At 53.5% G+C, this 21485-nt stretch overlaps 1 protein-coding gene and 2 long non-coding RNA genes across 26 annotated transcripts in view; 2 read left to right on the top strand and 1 right to left on the bottom strand.

Moving 5' to 3' along the window:
• The first annotated feature begins 29 nt into the window (after window positions 1-29).
• On the top strand, window positions 30-3224 carry LOC137227408 (uncharacterized). Its single transcript, XR_010944846.1, has 2 exons — window positions 30-170; window positions 2805-3224. It is a non-coding gene; the product is annotated as an uncharacterized lncRNA (long non-coding RNA).
• LOC137227405 (uncharacterized) lies at window positions 2187-9514 on the bottom strand. Its single transcript, XR_010944843.1, has 4 exons — window positions 9167-9514; window positions 5880-6325; window positions 5458-5595; window positions 2187-3827 (listed from the first exon to the last, which is right to left on the bottom strand). It is a non-coding gene; the product is annotated as an uncharacterized lncRNA (long non-coding RNA).
• DNM1 (dynamin 1) overlaps window positions 8364-21485 on the top strand; it is a 45044-nt gene continuing 31922 nt past the window's right edge. For 14 of the 24 annotated variants that reach the window (XR_010944836.1, XR_010944835.1, XR_010944834.1 and 11 more), the window contains exon 1: window positions 8365-8635. Coding sequence is in view for 17 of the 24 variants with exons in the window: in XM_067743114.1 (XP_067599215.1) it covers window positions 8475-8635 (161 nt within the window). In the remaining 7 variants the exon portion in view is untranslated. Of the gene's footprint in view, window positions 8636-21485 lie in introns of all 24 variants that reach the window. The other 10 variants (XM_067743128.1, XM_067743117.1, XM_067743112.1 and 7 more) reach the window with 1 other exon arrangement.

The following is a 21485-nucleotide window of genomic DNA, read 5'->3' as shown; positions in this document are numbered from 1 at the left end:
GACGGGAGGCCCGGGTGCCCACGGCCGCGCCGCGAGATCCCTCCCCGTGCACCCTTCGCGCTGCAGGGGCGGCACCTGCTCGCCCAGCTGCTGGGCGGCGCTGGGAGTGGTTCCGAGCTGCTAGGGGACCCTGGGCAGCGCAGACCCTCTGCCCCGCGTCCTCCGCATCGGTAAGAGGCGGCTCTGAGCCCCAGGTCCGTCTGTCGCCCAGAGGGGTCTCTCGTCTGGCAGGGACATCGCGGGCGACTTTGAGGGGGACCATCCCCAGCGGACCTTGCCGCGGCCGCCACTGTCCCGCGATCCGGAGACCCCGCGCGGGGCTGGGGTGGGAGGGGGCGTGCAGCCGCCGGCTGTACATTCGGGGACCGAGACCCAGCGAGAGGACGACCGGCACAACGGGGCAGAAGAATTAGCCCTGGAAGGGGTGGGGAGATCGGTTTGAAAGTGTTTTTTTGTTTGTTTGTTTCTCCGGTTTGGCTGGGGAGCGGGTGAGGAGGGCAGAGTTTAATGGTAAAAACGGCGCTCATCCTGCCCCTGAACGGTCCTGCCGGCAAGGACCCTTTAATTTCGACTCTGTCCCGCGTCCCGGTGCGCCTCTCCTCGGTCCCCACACAAGCACTGAGGCGAACAATCCGCAGTTAGTAAGAACAATTCCCTTTGCTTTTTCTCTTGCTCAGAGCCTACCAGAGCTGTAACAGCCCTAGGCAATGCACTCACTTTGCATTAAGCGCCGACTGTGTGCCACACGGCGCACGGTGGCGCTAGGGACGCGCAGACTTAAGGTCGGCCCAGCGGAGACCCGAGTGTCAACCAGTTACTGCAGTCATGTGACTGCAGTCATGTGACTTTAGCGCTGCCCTAAAGCTAGGGACCGGCTCTACTACAGCCCCGGGCGGCAGCACAGGTGCCTAACTCTGTCTGGACTTGGAGGCGCGAACGCGGCTTGGCGTGGCCGGAGGGCGGGGCGGGGCGGGCTCGGGCTCAGGGGACTTTGAGCCTTTGGGTGGAAGGGAAGCCCGGACTATGCGGGCTTTGAAGGCGGGCCTGAAGAGTTGGGCTTTACCCCTGAGGGGCAGGGAATGGCTAGGGAAGGGTGTGACAGCATCATATCCGCCCAGATTAGATCACTCGGCTCTGGTGAGAACCAAGACGGAGGCAATGGGGAAGGAGGGGTGGGTTGAGTCAAGATCGCCTAGGCTTGCAACCAATAGATCTGGGTGCTAGCCTTGGAGAGGTCCGGTGTTGAATTGAGGCTCCACTGCCTTCTGGCTAGGCGACCCTGGCTGATGCAGGAGTCCTCTCTGAGCCTGTTTCTTCGTCTGTAAAATGAGTACCCCCTGCAGGGGATTTTTTGTGTGTGTGTCTGTGCGTGTGTGTCTGTGTATGATATTACATAATGTTTAGCACTGGGGAGCTTAGCAAATTGCCAAAGTAAAAAAATAATAATAATGCTCATGCTGGTGAAGGTAGGGAAGGCAGCGGTGGCTTCCTGTGTTAATTCATCTTTCTGGAAAGCAATCTGAAAATTCTCTATCAAGACTCTTGAACGTGTTCTGACCCTTGACCTGGTCCCCACTTGTAGGAATCTAGCCCAAGAAAATAATCAGAAACAAGCCTTTTAAAAGACAGCAGGGGGCTTTCCTGGTGGCGCAGTGGTTGAGAGTCCGCCTGCCGATGCAGGGGACGCGGGTTCGTGCCCCGGTCCGGGAAGATCCCACATGCCGCGGAGCGGCTGGGCCCGTGAGCCATGGCCGCTGAGCCTGCGCGTCCGGAGCCTGTGCTCCGCAATGGGAGAGGCCGCAACAGTGAGAGGCCCGCGTACCGCAAAAAAAAAAAAAAAAAAAAAAACAGCAGGTTTTGGGCTTCCCTGGTGGCACAGTGGTTAAGAATCCACCTGCCAATACAGGGGACACAGGGTCGAGCCCTGGTCCGGGAAGATATCACATGCCACGAAACAACTAAGCCCATGTGCCACAACTACTGAGCCTGTGCTCTAGAGCCCACGAGCCACAACTACTGAGCCTGCACACCTAGAGCCCGTGCTCCGCGACAAGAGAAGCCACTGCAATGAAGAGCCCGCGCACCGCGACAAAGAATAGCCCCTGCTTGCCGCAGGTAGAGAAAGACCACGCGCAGCAACAAAGACCCAATGCAGCCAAAAATAAATTAATTAAATAAATTTATTTTTTAAAAAGACAGAATGTTTCTGTGATAACCTATATGAGAAAAGCATCTAGAAAAGAATGAATATATGTATATGTATAACTGAATCAATTTGCTCTATACCTGAAACTAACACATTATAAATCAACTATACTCCAATAAAATTAAAGTATACTTTTTTTAAAAAGCCAGCAGGTCGCTCACAGAAACATTATTTATAATAGCTGTCTGGAAAATAATCAACTTGGAGAACAGCTAAATAAATCATGGTGTCTGCCTCTTAAGGAATAGCACACAGCCTTCAGAAAGTATGTCTTCAAAGGATATTTAAACACTCATGATATGATATGAATTGAACCCAGTAGGTTACAAAAGTGCATACACATTATGACCTCAGTTTTGGAAAGAATAAATGTGTGTAGTGGGCTCATGGGTGGGGGGCTGGGGGGGATTCACTTTCTCTCCTTTTTTACTAATTTGCTGTGACCAGTTGGATGACTTTATCATGGGGAGGGAGTGAACTTTTTTTTTTTAATGTATATGATCTTGTGCTGCCTCCTTGAAGACCAGACTAGATTGTGGATGGAAACACTCTGGGGACACTGTTTGGGGCTAGACTCATGTTAATTGCTTTTAATCAGTCCCTTACAGGCAAAGCCCCCCAATGAAGTATGTTCCGAGGGAGAAGAAAGGCCCCATCTCTCTGCATCCCAAATGAAGTCTGACGACGTAGCATCACCTGGAGGCCTCATTCCTGCCTCCACTTTGAGATGCACCTTTATCAGGAAGTAGACTCATGCTCACGTGGCTCTATGTCCAGACCTATTTGCTCCAGGAATCTACTTGTCTCTTCCCGTGATGATATCACATAGTGTGATTGTTATAGTTTTGGAATATATTTTAATGCCTAACCACACAAGCCCCTGATACTGTTAAGTTTTTTTAAAATTTGCCAATTCCCAATCATGTAGATTTTGGGGGGTAAGTTACAGAATGATTTTTGTCAAACCTTCTCCCTCCGCCACCCATGCCAAAATCCCATCAGAATTTCGACTGGTGTTGCATGAAATGTGTTTAAGTTGGAAAAACACAGCCAACTTTATCCCAAGTTTTTCAGTTTAAGAATGAGGTAAACATCTCCATCTATTCAAGCACTGCGTTATGTTATGGTTTTGCAGGCTTCTTGATCTAGCATCTGTGCAGTTTCTATAGTGGCTATTGTCGCTATTTTCCCAGTACACTTTCTAACCAGCTATTGATGATGGTGTCCTTATCCTGTAACCTGCTACTTCCTCCTCTTATTTCTGCCCTCAGTAATGGCATGTGCCCTTTGACAGTAGAAAACAGCTGCTGAGTTGTCCCCATGTCCTTGGGACACCAGCTCAGAGCCCTGTACATCATGGTTGCTTGGGGAAGGTTGACTAATGAGCAAAGGAATGAACGAATGACTCCAGGATGCAGTTTCCTCCTTCCATCCTCGGGCTGGTGTTCATCACAGCAGCTCTTCCCTTCTTGACATCTACGTCCATCACCGCACAGCAGCAAGTCCCAGCAAGGCACCCAGCACAGCACACCAACGCAGGCTCACAGAGTATACCCACAACCAGACGCCCAGCTCAGAAACCCCAGGAATAGTCCGTGCTTAGCGACAGCTCCCGGCCAGACTAGAGCAGAGAAAAATATAAGGCCATACGGTTATCATGTATCAGTATCTGTCATCCACCTGCGCCTTTACCTATTATGAAGCAGGATGAGGGGAACAGAGAACAGAGGTGGGAGTGGCACGGTGGGCACAGCCTTGTTGCTGTCCCTACCTTCCAGAGAGACCTGGGGCAGGACCCCTCCCGACTTAGGATCTGAGTTTGGCCATCTCTTCTAGACAGGACTGGCTTATGTGTAATAGGGTCTCCCCACCGCTTACCAGGTTCAGCCACAGTGGCTGCCTTCCGTCCCCAAAGGAACTAAATTTCCCTTACAATGCTCCCCCCTCCTCTCACTCGTCACCAGGCTGATCCCTGTCCAGTCTTCCTAGCTCAATTCAAACATCGCCTCTTCAGGAGGCCTTTCCTGATTGCCGGATATACCTTCAAAGGCCTCTGTCCACATGGGGAATAATTGGGTAATCTGGGGCCCCCTGGGGCCTGGGATTTCCACAGGCTGAGCCATCCAGGGCCGTTATATTTAGTCACTAAGTCTGCTCAGGGTCTGGCCCTTTGGATTCATTCATTCATTTGGCCCCCAATCCACACCTCCAGACCTAGCTCTGTCTCTCCCCCACAAATCCTGGCACGTTTATGATCCCTTACCCTTCCCACCAAGAGGTGACATGCTTTGCTACCTTCATGAGGCTGAAGTTTCTTCAGGCAGGACAACGGTAATGATGATTATAATTATACTAATCGTAGCTCTAAGGATTCACTGTTTTAGGCATGTTTTCATGTTTCACCTGAATTATTACATCACTGAATCCTCCTCACACAACCCTATGAGTTAGGTAATAGTCTTATCCCCTTTTACAGATGCAGAAACTGAGGGCCAGGGAGGTGAAGTGACTTGCCCAAGGTCACTGGGTTAGACAGTGGTAGGGGTGGGATTTGAACAGCAGGCAATCTAGCTTTGGAGCTGCGCCCTTGATCCTCAGCATACAAGGGATCTAGGCTTATGCTGTTGTTCCAGGCTTATGGGGAGCTCCTCATTGTAAGATGGGGAATTCCAATGGTCCAAGATGCCTGGACCATTGGTGCCCCAAAGCCCCTGGGAAATCTTGGTGCCCATCCCCCAGCCACACAGAGGAGGGCACTATGTGTGCTCCAGCCTGGCCCAAATGCTTCTTCAGCAGTGACCTTGCCCCAGACACGGCCAGGTGTCTTGGCTTCGTGCACCAGGTCTGCTTAGCTTGTCTTCTTCTCACAGTGGATCCGCATCCTAGCAGGACAAGTCCTGCATCTTATTAACCTCTTCATCCCCCTATGTCTTGCTTGAGGTCTGGCATGAAGTAGCCACTGATTAATACCTGCTGAAGAATAAATGAATGAAGGAATCCAAAGGGCCAGACCCTGAGCAGACTTAGTGTCTAAATATAATGGCTTGACCCAGGAGCTATAGGGTCAAGGCTGCGCAATAAGGCCGTTGCACAATTTAATGCAATTAGCATTTGTTAAGCACCTGCTGTATGCCCAACAAAAACCCCATCAGAAGGGACTAGTGTTTTATTTCATGTGCATTAGAAGTGTATAGGTTGCACGGGCTGGTGCAGTATAGGATATAAACATAGAAGCCCTGGGTCTCACCTACCTCCAATTCACATCTTCACTCCATCACTTTCTGGCTTTGTGACCTCAGCCACATTCCTCTTTGTGCCTCAGTTGCCTCATCTGTCAAGGGGAACTAATAAGGACTTCTCCCCCCTGAGGGTTGAATCAGCACAGTAACCTGGCCCAGGAAGAAATGCACAGTGAGTGTTCCTGCTACTGATCTGCAAGCATAGGTGGTGGTTACAGCTTCAGGGGCTCCAGAGAGAATTCTCCCTCGTCAGCGCTCAAAGTAGAGGGTCAAAGCCATTTCTAAGACTCTCATTTAACTCATTGGCCTTCTGGATCCCCAACTTCTCAGCACCCGGGAGAACCATCTACAGTATCCCCCCTTTGGTCCTCACCAAGCCCTGTGGGAACAAAGACAGGGTAGACTTCAGGTTCGTTTCCTTTCTGATTCCATACCTTTGCTTATGCTGATTCCTCTGCCCAGAACATCAGCACTTCTCTATTCACACTCCCCTCCAAGTGGCATTTTATCCATCCGTTCTTCAAGCCCAGCACAGTCATTTTTAGCAGACCAGGGAACAGAACCAGAGCACTGCCAAACAGTGGGAAACTATGCAGCCGTGAACAAGGAATGTGACCAAACTGTTCTTACGCTGAAAGACGTCAAAGACATACTGTTGCTAAAAAAGCAAGTTGCATGTGATAATATGTATTAGAGTTCCAACTTTGATGTGCACTGGAATCTCCAGGGGCCCTTGGTTCTGGTTGAATGCAGGTTGTGATCCAGCAGGTCATGAGTGAAGCCTGAGAGTCTGCATTTCTGACAAACTCGGGGTGATGCCCAGGCTGCTGGTCTGGCATGGGTGATACAGAAGTACAGGATTTATAGTATGATCCCATTTCTATAAAAACAAAATGAAACAAAATGAATATATATGGGATAAGCCAGAGAATAAACTCTAAGCTATAAGTAGTGGTTATTTCTGGGTGGGAGAATGACCAGAAGCTTTCAAACACTGTGTAAAGTCTGATTTTTACAATAAGTTTCCCTATTGTAATTAGGAAAAACAACCCAGCCATGGTGGTGCTCTTCTAGGCAGACATCTGTAACCTGCACCCTCTTTCCAAATTAATGGCTCCAATTCAGGCTTCATCTCTGCCCTCTCTGGCTCTCAGAGCATAATAATGGGCTGGCTTGGAGCAGCTGCACGGGATGTGTGTTGTGTGTGACTGATGCTCCAGCTATCTAGAAGGCTGTGATCAACAGCAGCAGTTTAATAAGGGTCTCCTAAGTGCCAGGCCAGGGCCATGCCCTTCGCAGTCATTCCCACATTGGATAACGGCGGCTCAAATATCTGCAGGGACCTGGATCACACAGCTCGTCTGAGACCCAGGCCCGGCTCCTGGGATGGGATCCGCTTATTCCCCTCTGCCTGCCTGGAAAATTCCTCCCCTAGATGTCCACATGAGCTGCTCCCTCACTTCCTTCAGGTCTCTGCTCAAATTTTTACCTTACCAGAGTCCTCCTCTGACCACTCTATACAAAATAGCAACACTACCCCCTCCTCCAACTTCCCCAGCTTCCTTGCTTTCCAAAGCACTCATCACCATCTGACAGTCATAATTATTGGCTTATTTGTGCTTTGTCCTTCTTTTTCCACTGGACTATAAGCCACATGTGGGTAAGGGCTTTATCCATTTTGCTCATTGCTTTATCACTGGGGTCTAGCGTAGTTCCTGGCTTAATAAATATGCATTAAATGGGTGAATGCACAACAGTCCCCAATTCACAGGCCGCTGATCTCCCAGCAGTGTCCCCACCCTGTTCACAGACAGAGTAACCTGCTGATCCCCAGTAGCACAGGGTAGGCGGGCCTTTCTTTCCAGCCTTGTGGGGAGTCCAAATTAGGTTCCTTAAATGCAGACGGGGATGCCTAGGCCTGGGGCCCCATGGTCTCTCCATGTGAAAAGGATAAACAGGGTAGGGTTGTGGAAGTCCTGGATTCAAATCCCACTGTTTTACCACCACCCTGATGGTTTGGGGAAAAGACTGTCACTCTCCAGGATAAGAAGTCCCAACTGTCCCATGAAGGTCCTTCCAAGTATCAGGGTCCTTGTATTTGCCATTCATTTGGCCTGGCTGGCTCCTTCTCAACATTTGGGTCTCTTCTCAAATGTCACCTCCTCAGAGAACCCCCCTAACCTCCCAGGCTAAAGAGGACTCTGCACCCACACAGGTACTTCTCTTCACACCCCATGTTTATTTCTCCCATCACTATTAGTATAAACTATTTTCACTTTTACTGTTTCATTTATCTGTTTATTCATTTACTGTCTGTCTCCACTGTAAGATCTATGAGGGAAGATCTTGTTCTTGTTCTTGTTTACTGTTGTATCTCCAACTGTCTGTCTTGTTTATTGTTGTATCTCCAGCGCCTAGAACAGGGTCTGGCTTATAGTAGGTGCTCAGTAAATATTTGTTGAATTAATGTTCTATATCTTCTCCTTCTAGAAACGGGGAAACTGAGGCCCAAAGTCAGGGAGGGAAATGCCGGAGATAAATTAGTCACAACCTAGAGTAGAAGGCAGTGAGGGCAAGTGGAACTGAAGGTCAGGAGACTATGACCTTGGAGGAGGCCCATGTCTCCAAGCCTCAGTTTCCACACCTGTACGATGGAGTCAGGCAGTCATGACCACTATCCGAGGGGCCTGGTACTAACGGTACCTAGTACCTAGGAGACCTTGACCATTTCCAGGAATGATATCTGCGGTGCAGCATCCGCGCTTCCCCCAGACACGGCTCGAGCGCCCCAAAAGCCGCAGAAGGAGAAAACTACAGTCCCCATAGTGCCACGGGCGGCGCCTGCGCATGACTGCCGGCCCGGAGGGCTGCGGACGCCCTCTAGCGGCACTCTGGCACAGCGCTCCGCTCCGATCCCCGAGGGGCGGGGGCCCGCGGCGCAGGCAGTCAGAGCGCGCGCTGCAGCGGCAGAGCCAAAGCCGGGAGCCCAAGCGGCCGCCGGATCGCAGCCCGTGGGGCCAGCCGCAACCATGGGCAACCGTGGCATGGAGGATCTAATCCCGCTGGTCAACCGGCTGCAGGATGCCTTCTCCGCCATCGGCCAGAACGCGGACCTCGACCTGCCGCAGATCGCCGTGGTGGGCGGCCAGAGCGCCGGCAAGAGCTCGGTGCTCGAGAATTTCGTAGGCAGGTAGGAGCGGCGCGCCCCTGAACTCGGACTCCCCCCGCCCGGGTCCTCCGGGCCTCGCTACCCGGCCCCGACGGCAGCCCCTGGCGCTGCGCCGTGGAAGGCGCGCCCCCCGCCTCCAGCCAGAAGGAGGCGGCCCACCCCCGCCACGAGAGCCCCTCAGGGGCGCAGCGCCCCCGGCTTGTCCGCAAACGTCAAGCCAGCGGCCGCGGGATCACGCCCCCCTCCTCCGCCCCATCCTTTGGGGAAGACAGCGAGACCCTGGCAAAGGGCTGTCCCCCGAACCCCCCTTGGGTACTGAGGGGCCTGCATTACTCAGCTCCTCCCTTCGGCTCTGGGGGTCTCTTGAGGCGGGCAGCATCCCTGGGGCAGTGCCCCCAACCCCAGGCCCTACGGGGGACAGCTCCCTCCTCTCATGGGAATTCCCGGCCCGTGGCAGGGGACCCCCCCCCCATAGCCCCTGGGAGAGGAGATAGCCCCGTGGGCATCGGGGAGCAGACGCAGCCTCCCCCCGCCCCCCCGTCACACACACACCTCTGCGGCTCCAGCCGTCATCCGTGCGCAGCGCGGAAGAGGGGGGCGGCGCGGGTTGCAGGATGAGGAAGAGGACGGGGTGGGGGAGAAACCGCTTCTGATCCTTTACTGAGCAGCCGGCCCCTTGCCTCGCCGCCGCCCCTGGGTGGGGGCACCTGTCAATGTCGTTCTCCCCTTGGCCTGGCAGAGGGATTGTAATGGAGGGAGAAGGCGGCGGAGGGCAGAGATGACTAAGACAGGGAGGCAGGATGGCGGGGAGGGGGGAGCCATTTGCACAACCTAATCCCCCTCCTGTCTCTGATCCCACAAGGCGCTGGGAGGGCCGGGTGGCAAGGAGTCGGGGGCAACCACAAAGACAAAGGGTGTCCTGGGTTTAGGGAGGCAGGCAGGGTCGTGACCCCCACCCCAGGGTCCCCCAAGAAAGGGGAGGTGGAGATGGCTTTTTCGGGTGCTGAGAAGGAGAGAGAGAGGATGACGCTCTCGGCCCGGTGCTGGAGACCGAGTGGGGGCTGGGCAGACTGAGGGGGGTGCGGGAGAATTGACACTGACCGGCCCACTGTGTCATCTCCCTCGGAACTCGCCTTCTTCAGAAACCCTAGCTTTGTGCCAATGACCTTCATGGCTAAAGAAGCGAATGACATGTGGGAGAGGGAGGCAGGTAGAGGCTTTTGCCCTCAGAGGGACAGCAGTTCCAGGCCAGACATCCTGGGTCCAAGCCAGCTTCTGCTGTGAAACCTCAGGCGAGTCACTGCCCTCTCAGAGCCTCAGTTTCCCCATCTCTAATATGGACAGTTGGACCAGGTGGTTGTTCCTGCCCCACAAATGACCTGGGAAGCCCAGTGTCAACCCCAGGGATGAGAGGGAAGGATCCTGCCTGGAGCTATGAATCTGGGGGGGCAGCCAGACCCATCTGGTCAGCAGAGGGGGACGCCGTCTGTCTCCCAGGGACGGGCTCCCAAAGAACCTCCCTCCTAGTCACGTGACCCCCCAGAGCAGCAGAGGCACAGGCAAGAGACACACAGATGGTCCCCGTCCCTACGCCTGGCTGTCAGAGTGAGGGGGTAGGAGGACCCTGGAGACAATAAAGCCCTGGGGTCTTCGTGCTTTATATAGCACTCGTGGACATCCAGAACTTTCCAGTGTACAAGCCATAGGCCTGCCTTTCATCCCCTGGACATCTGCTGAACGCCTGCTCTGTGCCTGCTGCGTGCTCTGGGCAGGGGGCACAGAGGGGAAGGTGACCTCAGCTCCCACCTGCTGGGCCCTTCCCATGTGCCCCATGCCATGCAATATGGGATGGGTCGCAACAGCCCCATGAGGCAGGTACCATGATGCCCATCCTGCAGGTGAGGAAACTGAGACACTGAGGTTAGAGGCCATGTCCAAGGTCACAGGGCCAGGAAGGACAGCATCTATTAGACTCCAATCTGGAGCCTGCACAGCCTCTAAGAGCCCAGCTCTGCACTGAGCAAAGGGACGTGCAGGGGTGTGGGTCCCCATTTTCCCCATCTGAGTGATGGGCAGACTGACAGCTGCTGCCTTGCCTTCCTGAGACAGTGGCCGTGGGGCTCCAGTGAGTTCACGGGTGTCAAAGCCCCCTTTTGTAAACACGTGGGAGGGAGGTGTTGATTGTCAGTTAGGTTTGGGGCCTTCATGTGCCAGTACAGACCAGGCCCCTGCCCTTCTGGAGTTCACTGTCCAGCAGAGAGAGGTGCCAGCACAGCAGGCCAGCCTGGTCACAGCTGACTTGGGCAACTGTTTGCTTGTTGAGTGGTGGAGTGAGATGTGGATTCTGCCCCAGGAGGCCTGGGCCCTCTCACAACCCAATACCGTTTGACTGTGGCCCTGCAGGAGGATGCACGGGGTGTACAGACACAGACCGGGGGCAGAGCAGGGGTCACTGGGCCTGAGGCGGAGGAGTGAGCAGGGAAGCATTACTTGATCCTCATGAAAGCTAGTGAGGAGGCCGGTGTTGGAGTGCAGTCAGGAAACTGAAGTTCACCGGGGCCCCCAGCCAGCCCTGCCTGGTCTGTCATGGGTCCCAGCCTCTCTACCTAGGACTAGGTCCCCAGACGCATAAGCATGGTAACAGTGGCTCTGCCTCCTGGGGCTTCCCGGCAGTCAACCCCCCATGGAGAGGAAGTGGAAAATACAACAGAGGAAGCAAAGATTGCTCCAGGCCAGCCCGGGCTCCCGGGCAACAAGGAGGACCCTGTTGTCAGCTCTGCAATGGAGGTGACCCAACCAGCTGCCCAGGACCCCGCTAGGACTGGTCTGGGTCTATGCTATTTCTTTGTCCCCCTTTTACAGAAGGGAAAACAGAGGCTAATTCATTAAGTCATTCAGCAGATATATGAAGAAGAAAACTGGGGAATGGGGTCAATGCTGGGAGGGAAAAGGGCCACTTTCCACAGGGAGGTCAGAGAAGGTCTCTAGGAGGTGGTGGCATCTGAGAGGAGAACTGAGGGATGAGAAGCCACGTGACTATCTGGGGAGAGCATTGTAGGTGGAGGGAACAGCAAATGCAAAGGCCCTGGGGCAGTAATGAATTTGGTGTGTTTGAAGAACAGAAAGGAAGCACTGGGGCTGGTGTTTTGTGAGCAAGGCGAACACAGCATCGGGGAGTAGGCTGGGGCTAGATCTACAAGGCCCTCAGATTATGCTGAGGAGCTGGGTTTGTTTTCATTATTATCAGAAGCTTTTAAGTAATGGAGTGACTTGAGCTGATTCCAGCAAGTATGTGACTTGGGAAGGGGGGCAGGAGACACATGAGGAGGCTGCTGTGGTGGGCAAAGGTGACAGGGCCTGGACCAGGGCTTTAGCAGAGAGAGGAGGAGACCTGTGGGGTTCCGGATGTATTTTGGAGGAAAGTCCCACAAAACCTGCTGGTGGATGGGATGTGGAAGGTGAGGAAAGAAAAATCCAAGATGACTTCCGCACCTTTGACCGCAGGTGGGTGTTGGCGCCATTAACAGAGTACGGGAGGAGCCAGTTGGGGGGCTGGGGGTAAGACCAGGAGTTTGGTTTTGAACTCTTTGAGTCTGACATGTCAGGTGGGCAGTGTGGTGATGCAAGTCGGAAGCTCAGGGGGAAGGCTGGCTGGAAATATAAATTTGGAAGAGATGGGATGTAAACCCGTGAGCATAGATGAGATCATCTTGGGGGTGAGTGCAGACAGAGGAGTGTGTGTGGGCCCCAGGACACCCCAGCATTTTGTGAGCAGATGTCTGGTGCCCTAGTTTTCCCTTTGTCTGCCCCCAGCTGTGTGCCCCCTCCCCGCAATACCCATCCTACGTCAAGTCTGGTGTCCTGGGATAGGCTTCCAGCCTCCGACGCCCCTGGCCTTACTCACTTTGGTGCCCAGGCATGCTGACATTTGGGCAGTGCCCACCTTCCCTCCCGTTTGGCCCCTGGGGAGGCCAAGGCCAGTGGGAGTGTGGTAGAGGGACTGAGCGCTCAGGCTCTGGAATCAGACCTGGGTTTGTAGCTTACCTCTGCCACTTACAAGCTGGGCAACACTGGGCATGTTTCTTAAACCCTGCTCAGCTTCTATTTCCTCATCTGTAAAATGGGGATAATAATAGCACCTTCCTAATGGGATTGTGGCGAGTGTTGACGTCATACCCGTGAAGCACTCGGGGTAAGGTCTGGCACAGAGGATGCACCCATTCTGTTCCTGCCTGGGCATAGGTACCAGCTGGGAGGAGGGCCAGGGTGAGGGTGGAGGTGGGAGAATCTCCTCTAGCCAGGATAGCGAAGGGAGCCTGGGGAGTGAGCCTCTGCCCAGAGCCCACGGGGCAGCCTGGGGGTAGTGTTTTGGGTTTCCCTGGTGACTCTGCCTACCCCTGCTCAGGCTCCCTGCCTCCTACCAATCCCCTTGCCCCTTTCTCTGCATTCGCGTCCCAGCACAGACTTGTGCTGGTCTCTGGCCTCAGAGAGCCCCTCTCTTGGTCAGCCCCAGCTCCTGCCATGGGGGACAGCCCACTCTCCACTACTAAGGTCTGTCGCTTCCTCTGAACACTTCGGGCTACATCTTAGTGGTCCCATTTCCCAGGTTTGGAGACTGAGGCCAAAGATGATTAGGGGATAATTGAGACATCAAAAGTAGAAAGTCACTGACTGGAGGGGGCAGAGAGAACTGACATCTCCTTGGCACTTGCAGCGTGCCAGGCCCTAAGGATACAGCTCTGAAGAAGCCAGACCCACCCCTATTCTGGGGGAGGGGGGGCTGCGGGGGAGGGGGCTCACAGCTGAGCAGGACAGACAGACGCTACACCACACAAAGAGCTCTTTTGTTGTGTGTTGGAAAAAGGGTACCAGGAGCCTCGATTTTGAAGGGAGGGGAGTCGTCAGGGGGCCCGGGAAGGCATTTGAGCATTTAAGTCTGGGCCTGAGCAAAAACAGGACTTGGTCAGGCAAAGGAGTGAACACACTCCAGGTGCAGGGTCCCACCTGAGCAAAGGCCCGAGGTGGGAGGGAGCCCAGTGGGTCTGAGAACCCGGACGAAGGGCAGTGAGGAGCAGAGGTCACAGTGAGACCGGGAGGGTCGGGGAGGCGCTGCCGGCCCTTCAGCCATCCCCACCCAGAGAGCCCGCGATGCTGCCGGGCAGCCACACTCTGCTCCCCGTCTCCCTGCTCAGAGCGCGCACCTGCCACGCGCCCACAGCCAGACCCGCGTGCCCAGCCCCGCCAGAGGACGTCTTCCCCAAACCCCCGCCCCACCCAGTGGCCCCAAGGAGCTGGGAATGAAAGGTGACTCTGGCAGACGGCAGCTGATCCCGGCGCCAGGAGAATCGAGTTTCCCAGGCCTTGGCTGGGGTCGGAGGGTCGGAACCTGGCGGGCGGGTGAGGAGGGGCGGGGCGGGAGCGGAGGCAGCCATTCACGGACGTGGTGTTATCAGCCCCGGAACAAGAGCAGAAGTGGAGCCCACGTGCCGTAGGTCTAAATACTCCTGTTATAAATCAAGCTAAGGAATTGCTAAATACAATACATTCTGCCCGCCCACCTTGACAAACACACCTTCAACGCAGCCTGGCAGGCTGGTGTTGAATATCGAATTTCAGACTCCTCCGAGCTCTGTGATGGGATGGGAAGCGTCTCTCTCCAGGCCGCCCTCATATTCCAGCTCCAACCCCGTCCCCAGAAAGGATCCCCCTTAGCCCCCCAGGGTTGCCTCCCCGAAGCGAGGGCCACCCCCAGTGGGGACAGAAGCTAGAGGTAGGCTTGGGACCCCTAGGAGGGGTGCACAGGCTCCAGTTGGGCACCTTCCCTTGGTCCTTGGGAACCCCATGCTTCATGGGGATGGTGAGGCCGGAGATCTCAACTGGGATGGGGTGCAAGGTCAGGGCCCCGATTCCCCAGGTCCAAGGGCAGCGCTGATTATTGTCTTCTTGGAACCAACAACCTGTCAGTAGGAGGAGCATCATCCCAAGTTTTCAGGTGGTGAAATGGCACAGAGAGGGTAGGGGACCTGCCTGAAGTCACACAGCGGTGGAATCAGAGGCAGGACAGGAACCAGCACAGGTCTCCTGCCTCCATGTGAATGTCCACCATCTTCACCCCAACCCATGTGCCTACATCTCCATACACCTCAGCTTCTCCTCCTTTGCTCTCTCTGGTTGTCTCTCGGGCACTCTTATCCCCTCCCTGGACTGAAATCTGGCTAGGGAATATGAACTGTTTGCAGCAGTCAGCTCTAGCAACTTGGAATTACTACAGGCAACAGGAAAAAGAGGAATATTGGCCTTGGAAGGTGTTTGAGACAGTCACCTAAATGGCATCTTCCCAGTGCCCTGGCCAGAGGCCCCGGGATCAGCTCCCCCCTCCTCTCTCATCCTCTGCATCCATTCAGTCTACAAGCCCTGTGTATTCTGCCCCAGTCCACCCCGCTCTCTCTACCTTGGCCACCACCACCTTTGTCTTAGCACCTGGGGCATCTGCCTCTCTTGCCATTCTCCATCTGACAGCACAGAACTCTCTATGGCTTCCCAATCTGATCCCCTCTGCTTGAAGCCCTCCTTAGCCCCCTTGCCCTCCAACCAGAGCCCTAGCTCCTGAGTTGGGACCCTGAGGCCTGCCTTACCCAGCCTGATTCTCCTCCAGCCGCTCCCTGCTGGGCCACCTGGGTATCTTGCAGTTCATGGGGAAATGGGCCATCCCGCTCTCTCACTCTCCTGAGTGCCGTTGCGTGTGCTGTTCTCTCTTCCGGGAAGGCTCTTCACCACACCTCTGTCTTCTTCCTTCACTGGCTCAACCTCCAAGGCTCACATCAGCCAACACCTCCTCCAGGCTGCCTTCCCTGATCACCCTCCAGCCCATGACCTCCGTGTGTATGGTAGGGCTCAGTTTTTCCAGAATGAGGGACCATAGAGGGAGAAAGAGGCCCATGGCCTTGGGCTGAGAGCGAGTTCCAACCAGGGTTACTATGAACATTTTACCTGTTTGTTACTGCGTCACTCTTTTATCGCTGGTCTTAGCACAGGGAAACAAGGCCACCAGCCAGGACGGGGAGAAACGTCTCAGCAGGTGAATGCAATGCTCTCTAGCACACACAGGCACCTAGCCCGTGCTGGGCACTCAGGTGGCTCATGGCATCACCAATGGGCACTCTGTCAGATGTTAGATCTTTCTACAGCCAGGATCTCAAGGCATCCCCTCAACAACCCTAGGAGGGAGCTGCTGGATTGTGTCCCATTTCACTGATGAGGAAACTGAGGTTAGGAGCAGGGAAATAATTTAGTGGCGGAGCTGAGATTCCTTCACAGCAAGCTGCTGGTGATAAGAAATAAGGATCCAGATGTAGCTCTGTATTGAGCGACTTGGGAAAAGTTTGTGCTGAGCTGTTAGGCAAGCAGAGCCACTACCCAAGTGTGGCTCAGAGCCCCGGGCGCAAGTGGGCACGTGAGGGGCACCTGACTTCATCTCTCTGAGCCTCAGTTTCTTCCCCTTTAAGTTGGGGAAACTGGACATGCCAACCTCACACAGCCATTCGAGAATCAAACGAGAGGATGCAGATTTCTTAAACAGCTTTATCAAGGTATAATTTACATGCCGTAAAATTCACCCATTTTTAGTGCACACTTCAATGATTTTTAGTATATTTACAGACTTGTGCAACCATCATCACAATCTAATTTTAGAACACTTCCATCACCCCCAAAAGAAACCTCGTGATGATGCAGATTTCAAAGCCCCCGGCAGAGTCCTTGGCCAGCAGTCAACAATGCATCAGTGTTTGCCATGACTCTTATTATAAATGATAAAATGTTTACAATGGTGAGCCCCAGGTGTTGCGGTGTTGGTTGCTTTTTATTTTTTCAACATTTTATTTATTTATTTATTTTGCTGACTCAATAGCTGGAAACAGCAGTTTCTTTTTTTTTGAATTTTTGAATTTTATTTTATTTATTTTTTATACAGCAGGTTCTTATTAGTTATCCATTTTATGCATATTAGTGTATATATGTCAATCCCAATCTCCCAATTCATCCCACCACTACCACCACCCACCCCTGCCGCTTTCCCCACTTGGTGTCCATACGTTTGTTCTCTACATCTGTGTCTCTATTTCTGCCCTGCAAACCGGTTCATCTATACCATTTTTCTAGGTTCCACATGTATGTGTTAATATACGCTATTTGTTTTTCTCTTTCTGACTTACTTCACTTGTATGACAGTCTCTAGGTCCATCCACGTCTCTACAAGTGACCCAATTTTGTTCCTTTTTATGGCTGAGTAATATTCCATTGTATATATGTGCCACATCTTCTTTATCCATTCGTCTGTCGATGGGCATTTAGGTTGCTTCCATGACCTGGCTATTGTAAATAGTGCTTCAATGAACATTGGGGTGCATGTGTCTTTTTGAATTATGGTTTTCTCTGGGTATATGCCCAGTAGTGGGATTGCTGGATCATATGGTAATTCTATTTTTAGTTTTATAAGGAACCTCCATACTGTTCTCCATAGTGGCTGTATCAATTTACATTCCCACCAACAGTGCAAGAGGGTTCCCTTTTCTCCACACCCTCTCCAGCATTTATTGTTTGTAGATTTTTCGATGATGCCCATTCTAACTGTTGTGAGGTGATACCTCATTGTAGTTTTGATTTGCATTTCTCTAATAATTAGTGATGTTGAACAGCTTTTCATGTGCTTCTTGGCCATCTCAACATTTTATTTTGTGAAAAAAATTTTTCAATTTTATTTTAATTTTTTATTTTTTAAATTTATTTTTATTGGAGTATAGTTGATTTACAATGTCGTGTTAGTTTCTGCCGTACAGCAAAGTGAGTTAGTTATACATATACATGTATCCATTCTTTTTTTAGATTCTATTCCCATATAGGTCATTACAGAGTACTGAGTAAAGTTCCCTGTGCTATACAGTAGGTTCTTATTAGTTATCTATTTTATATATAGTAGTCGAAAGTTTTTTTAAAGGGAGAACATATGATTTTTTAAGGTACAGGCAAAAGAGAAATTGATTTTCATTTTGAGAGTATAAAGTCATCAACACTTGAAGGAAAGGAAAGAGGAAAGAAGGGAGGGAGGCAGGAAGGAAAGAAGCAAAGAAGAAATGTAGGAAGGATGGAAGAATAAGGTGGAAGGAAAGATCACAGATTTTCTTTTTTTAATTAATTAATTTATGTTTAACATTTTTTTAAAATTTATTTTACTTATTTATTTAGGCTGCGTTGGGTCTTTGTTGCTGTGCTCGAGCTTTCTCTAGTTGCGGTGAGCGGGGGCTACTCTTCGTTGTGGTGCACGGGCTTCTCATTGCAGTGGCCTCTTGTTGCAGAGCGTGGGCTCTAGGTGCCCGGGCTTCAGGAGTTGTGGCTCACGGGCTCTGGAGCACAGGCTCAGTAGTTGTGGCGCACGGGTTTAGTTGCTCCACGGCATGTGGGATCTTACTGGACCAGGGCTCGAACCCGTGTCCCCTGCATTGGCAGGCGGATTCTTAACCACTGCGCCACCAGGGAAGCCCCACAGATTTTCTTTAATAGAGAAAATGGATGTTGTGGAGAGAGCACCGGGCTTGGAGTCCAGAGCCCTGGGCACCAGTCCTACCCTGTCGCCAACTTGCACTGTGAACTTGGGCAACACTCTTCCCCTTTTTATGCCTCAATTTCCACATCTGTGCAATGAGGGTGATGGTGGGAAAACTGTAGGAGCTTCATCAAATCATTCTTTTGGTCGACAGGGGTGTCCCGAGTGCCCACTCAGTGCCAGGCTCCGAGCTGGGTGCTGGGAATACGGTGGTAAACAGGACCAGCCCTGTTTACTGGACATCAGAATATCAGGGGAAGCTAAGGCCAGGGCTGCCCTAAAATGTTCAAACCTCAGCTGGAAATTCATGGGCTGTGCAACGAAGTGGGCCGGCCTGGGACCTCCTGGGGCAGCAGGAACAGAGCAGGACTTGTTGCCTGGCCTCACCTCCTCCCCACTGTGTTTCTTGGCCCATCCACTCCCTCACCTCCACCCTGGATCCCTGTTTCAGAGGGCATCTCACAGCCTGCCTGGCCCGCTTGCCTTCCACCTCCAAGGCAAGGTTTGGCAGGAAATATCCTAGCCTCCGTCCACTCTTCCGGCCAGCCCCCAGGAGACCCACCTTCCAACTCCCTCCCTGCTGCATCAGTTGGTGACATGGTTGTGGGAGCCCAGCCTGTGTTCTCAGATTGCTCAACAAGTTATATTTATAATCAATGCTACCATTTATTCAGGCATTAATTTATATAAGCCTCACAGAAACCCATTTTACTGATAAGGAAACTGAGGCTCAGAGAGGCCTGGTCATTTGTCCATAGCCACACAGCTCCTAAGTGGCAGGTCTGACATCCAACGCCTGGCCCTTCTGACATCAGAGCCCAGGAAACAAGAGACTTGTAAGGATGACTGCCGCTGGGTACACGCCAGACCAAGCATGCTACTTTCTGCTGTTGTTTACATTCAGCAGGACCCGGAAACCAGGGTTCCAGAGCAATAGTCCCGGATCTCGGACACCAGAGTAGGGGTGGGGTCACTTCGGCCCTTTGGTGTCATTTCTCCAGGCCCCTCTGGGGTGACAGTGCCAATTCAGACGGGGAGTATGTAGTGCCTGGAGGTCGTGAGACGTGTTTATTTCATCCTCCCTGTGCTTCAGGTTTGAAGGTACTTCTGCAGATGGCAAGACAAGGCCTCCCCGGGAAACCACCATCTGTCCAGGATGAGTGGGAGGGGCTGGCCTGTCACCATCCACCCCTCCCACATGTCACTCGAGGCTGGTGGGCCCGGCACACTTTTCTCTGGGCACCTGTTCTGTCCTCCCTCAGGCTAACCAGGAGCTGGGTGGGAGGTGCAGGGGGGGCTCTGGCTGGAAACCAGATCAGGCCCGAATCCCCAGTGGGGAGGCACCAAGGTACACTTTAACAGAGGGCGTGGGGCAGCCTTTCCGGTTGAAAGGCAGGAGCTGTGGAGCCGCTCAGCCGTGCTCGCTCCTACCAGTGTCGCCTGAGCCCCTGCTGTAGCCCAGCCTGTGCCCAGCGTGGGAATCCAACAGGGAGCAAGGCGCTCAGTCTGGACATGGGAACCAGCCGGTGCCTGTCACTGCCTGTCCAGGCATGTGGGGCCGGAGAGCCGGCCTCCCGGTCCTGGTCCCATCTCGGCCACCTCTCCTACCTCTCCCATTGCTGTGTGGCCTCACAGCTCCCTGCCCTTCTGTGGGCCTCTGTTCCACCCTCTGGATAATGACAGGGGAGTGGGATGTTCTCTGAAAACTGCACCTCCTTGATGTCCATCGTGTCCATCCAACATTCTGTGGTCAGAATCCCAAGATCCAATTCAGTGCCCGAAGGAGGTGAGGCAGAGGGCTCTTCAGGATCTTGGATTCCTTGCTGAAATCTGGGGAGCCTCCGAGGGAAGAGACCGAGGACGGGAGGACCTCCTTGACAGGCCCCTGCGACTGCTGAGCCCTACTCTGTACCAGGCATGCGCTAAGCTCTTTGGTGAAAGGGCTCCAGGGCTCCTCCCGCAGCCATGCGTGGCAGTGTACGATGCCCGGCTTAGATCATGTGCTTTACAGCTGAGGCCCCTGAGGCCCAGAGCATGAAGCAACTTGCCCCGGGGGCACCAGGCCGGGGAATGGCCAAGGCAGGATTCGAACCCAGGGCCTCTGCCTGGCACTGGCTCCTCACCACTGAGCCAGTGATCCTTAAACTTGACAGGAACATGAAAATCATATGGGGATCATGTTTAAAATCCAGATTCCCTCCTCCCCTCCCCTGCCCCCCCCACCCCGCCCCGAGATTCTAACCCAGCCTGTCCGAGGAATGTGCATTTGAACAGGCTGCCTGGGGAACTCTGACACAGACTGTGTGAGGGCCTCCCTTTGAGAACCTGGGCCAGGGCCAAGATGGGGCCCCTCCCCACCTGGGCACCCCATCCCCACCCCGGCCCTGGGAGATCCTGGTCTGAGGAGGCGCTCTTCTCCCACACATGGCCCTGTGCTCTAATCTCAGCTTCCCATAAGCTGCTTGTCCTTTAAGTAGCCCTGGGAGGCAGCAACTCGGAGCAGGCTGGCGCAGACCCTCGACCACCCCTCCAGCTGGGCCCTGGGCTCCCCACACCCTCTATGGGGCACCTCAGGGACCTCCACCCCTCTGCCCTGCCAGGGCCAAGTGGGCCCATCGGTGTGGGGGGCGGAGGGGTGCTCTCAGGGAAGAGCTCCAGGGAAGGTTCATGTCTCTGCATGGGGAGGGGGCTCTCTGTGGGGAGTCCTTCCCAAACCCTTCCTTCCCAAACCCTCCTGCAGTTTCCATGGCAACTACTGTTGCCATGGTACTGCTGGGTGAGGAGCTGGTGGGGAAGAAGGTAGACCCCAGGCCCCCAGGCCCACCCCAGCCTCTGTGAGTATAGATGTCTTACCTCCACAGCCCTGAGGGATCCCAAGTACTAGGGGGTCACCCCTGCAAAGGCATCAGCGGATAAAGGATGGGAGAGACAGAGACAGGAAGCTCCCACCCTGCTCGCTTCCCCCTGCCCCCAGTTAATCACCTCCCTCTCTGTGCTGCCTGGTGCACCTCCATTCCAGCACATGTCACATTGCATTGCATTATCTGTTTACTTCTGTCTCTCCCACCATGCTGTGAGCTCCTCGGGGTGGGAACTGTCTGACTCATCTCCTCCCATCCCCAGGGCCCAGCACAGAGCCTGGCACAGAGCAGCTGCTCCCAAATATATTCTAGACTGAATTTAATTGAATTACATAAAAAGCCAAGTCTGGCTCCTCAGGTTTCGAGGGCAGCAGAGTTTGATGGGAAAGTTCGCAGGCTCTGGAGTCCA

The sequence above is a fragment of the Pseudorca crassidens genome, chromosome 7 (genome assembly GCF_039906515.1).
Source record: "Pseudorca crassidens isolate mPseCra1 chromosome 7, mPseCra1.hap1, whole genome shotgun sequence".
In the NCBI taxonomy this organism is placed as follows: domain Eukaryota; kingdom Metazoa; phylum Chordata; class Mammalia; order Artiodactyla; family Delphinidae; genus Pseudorca; species Pseudorca crassidens.
This window is presented reverse-complemented; position numbering and strand designations above follow the sequence as displayed.